The 2,637-nt window shown below is 37.0% G+C and overlaps 1 protein-coding gene across 1 annotated transcript; it reads right to left on the bottom strand.

The window, feature by feature from the left end:
* Positions 1–924: 924 nt before the first annotated feature.
* On the bottom strand, positions 925–1,821 carry LOC147313378 (uncharacterized). The gene has a single exon (XM_086264819.1). It carries the CDS (start codon positions 1,819–1,821, stop codon positions 925–927), a length of 897 nt encoding a protein of 298 aa, XP_086120945.1.
* Positions 1,822–2,637: the final 816 nt, after the last annotated feature.

Genomic DNA, 2,637 nt, shown 5'->3' on the forward strand with positions numbered 1-2,637 from the left:
TAATATGGACCTCACATTCTTGTTAACACTCCATGGCACAAATACTGTTCCCTTTAGGATCTGTGTATGTGTGTGTGTATCAATATTTCTCCCATTTTAAAGTATTACTCCTCCATAATTGTATTCCTGTTAAATCAAAGTACTTTTACTACAATTTATTATTTCTGCTCAATCATAGTATTTCTGCTAAATCATAGTATTTTTGCCAAATCATGGTTTTTGTGCCAAATCATAACATTTGTGTTATGTTATAGTATTACTACTAAGTGAAGGAATTTCTGTCATGTTACAGTATATGTGCTGATTACAGTATTTCTGCTAAATCATAGTATTTCTACTATATTATATTTTTCTTTCTAAATATAGCATTTCTGCTATATAATTGTATTTCTGCTATGTTATAATATTTGTGCTAAACCAGAGTATTTGTGCTAAAACATAGTATTAATTTAAAATTACAATATTCATAGTTCATCACAGTGTCTCTGGTAAATCACAGTATTTCTGCTATGTTGTACTATTTTTCTAAATCATAGTGTTTCTGTAATGTTTAAGTATTTTTGGCTAAATATATTCTTTCTGTTATCTTATACTATTTCTCCTAAATTCTTGTATTTCTGAGAAGTTATCATGTTTCTGGTAAGTTACAATATTTCTGCTAAGTTCTGCTATGCTATTGCATAGAGACACCATTAAAACTTTAAAACGAAGCCAAGACATTGAACTATTCAGCTTGTATTTATCTATTTATCATTTTATTTTAATGAAGTTTACTTTAAGTGTTCAGATTTGTACTCATTTTTATTTGACTACATTAAAGTAATCAAATAAAGACAGTTTTGATAGAGCTCCTGATGTCAGATGGTAGGTTGGGTTTGCCAGAGGTCGTGCGTTTTCTCAAGTCTATTTTCTGTGAGACAGGTTCTAAAGGATCTTCTCGATGGCACAGCGGATGTTGGTCAGAAACACTTCATTTCCCTTCTTGTTGAAGTGAATTCCGTCCTGTCCGAATAGGGTTTCGTCATAATATCTCAGGGAGGGATGTTCAATGATGAAGCCTCCAAAGGAATGAACTGCCTTTCTCATGATTGAGTTTACAGTTTTTTCGCCCATGTCCATCATGTACTTTGGATTTCTGTACCTCCACACTTGGCGTTCGTTGATGCAGGAATATAGGATTGTCATGGAGGGGATCCTTGCATGCAGTTCAGTCAAGTCTTTAGTCATTGCAGAGGAAAGTTCCTGGGCGGATACGAGTCCCAAGTCGTTCCCGCCTGCATGAATGACCAAAATATCAGGTGGACTCTTTCTGGACATCAACTCTGCATCAAAACGAAGAAGGACGCCATCCCAGCGCATCCCTGTTTTTCCAAACCAATGAACATTGGCATCAAGTCCAAAGTTTTCTCCAAACACGTGGCGTGCTGCCCATTCTCCTCGCTTTATGTAACTTGAGCCGATGATCCATATGTTAGGTACCCTCTTCTGTGTCTTGCTCATTTCAGTGTGACTGCGGGGTCTCTCTTTAGAGAAACGCCGTTGCTTCTTTGCTGTGGAGAAGCTTCTTTTGTCATCAAGTCGATCCTCAACTTCAGATCGCTTTCTTTTTGATGCAAGTTTGTTGCTAGTTAAAGCAGATTGATCAACCAATGATAGTTTCATCACACTGGGTGGACTTTGCACTCCAGTGGAGAAACTGCTCCGTACTTGGTTTGTAGACACTGGCTGTTGGGTTGGATCATCTTTTAGGCTCAAAGCCTTCATCATTCTAATGATGGTCTTCATCCAAGATGAAGAGTATTTCTTTGATAACCCAAGCATGATATCACAGCAATGACTTCAGGGACTTTTAAATACCTTTTGTCAAGACGTGTGAGATTTGCAACTATAAGCTCCGAGTTGAAAAACTGTTTCTGTTTATTTGAAGCAGCAGAAGAGAGCCACATGTTTGTGTGTGTGTGTGTGTGTGTGTGTGTGTGTGTGTGTGTGTGGTGCCACTGGCTGGAGTTGCTATAGCATCCAGGCTCACACCGCCTGCTTAATGAGCTCTCTGTCACTCTGCCAAGATTAATCTTAAAAACTTCTGTTTCAACTGCTGCTGTGTGCACAGTGTTTGCTCTACAGCTATCATTAAACGCTCAAAACGTTGCCATCGTTGTTCTCTTTCCAACAGTGTGTCTTCCAAAGCTCAGAGATCTAAACTTTTTAAACTGTGTGGATCCAAGTAGAGGGATAACCTTCTAGCTGACCCATTGAAATACATGGTATTTTCAGTCAGGAGTTTATCTCAACAGCAGAAAGGACCCCACTTTTCAGTGATTAATATAATATGAATTTTTAATATTCATTCAGATGTTTTCTGACTCTGAATTTTCTTTAGTCATTAGTCAGCTTTTTCGAATGTACATTTTAAACATGTTCAGCTACTTTTCAACTTCTTCTGTGTGAATGTCAGCTTTCAACAGTTCTGCACTTTTGTTTTCAGGTGAAAAATTCTGTATATTTCAGCTCATTCAACATTTTTAACTTAAAATTCAGCAAATATTTCATTTCAGCTCAAAACATTCAGCTATCAGCATTCACACAGCAGTTTCTTCAGAAAATGCATTTTCTAGTTTAGTTTTGGTTTTTGCAAGT

This window comes from Aulonocara sp. 'chitande type north' Nkhata Bay, linkage group LG15 (genome assembly GCF_057382095.1).
Source record: "Aulonocara sp. 'chitande type north' Nkhata Bay isolate Kocher_YH1m ecotype deep benthic linkage group LG15, A_spYH_male_GT1.1, whole genome shotgun sequence".
In the NCBI taxonomy this organism is placed as follows: domain Eukaryota; kingdom Metazoa; phylum Chordata; class Actinopteri; order Cichliformes; family Cichlidae; genus Aulonocara; species Aulonocara sp. 'chitande type north' Nkhata Bay.

Coding starts and splice junctions, on each gene's coding strand:
- LOC147313378 (XM_086264819.1), bottom strand. CDS start 1,821: ATGCTTGGGTTATCAAAGAAATACTCTTCATCTTGGATGAAGACCATC.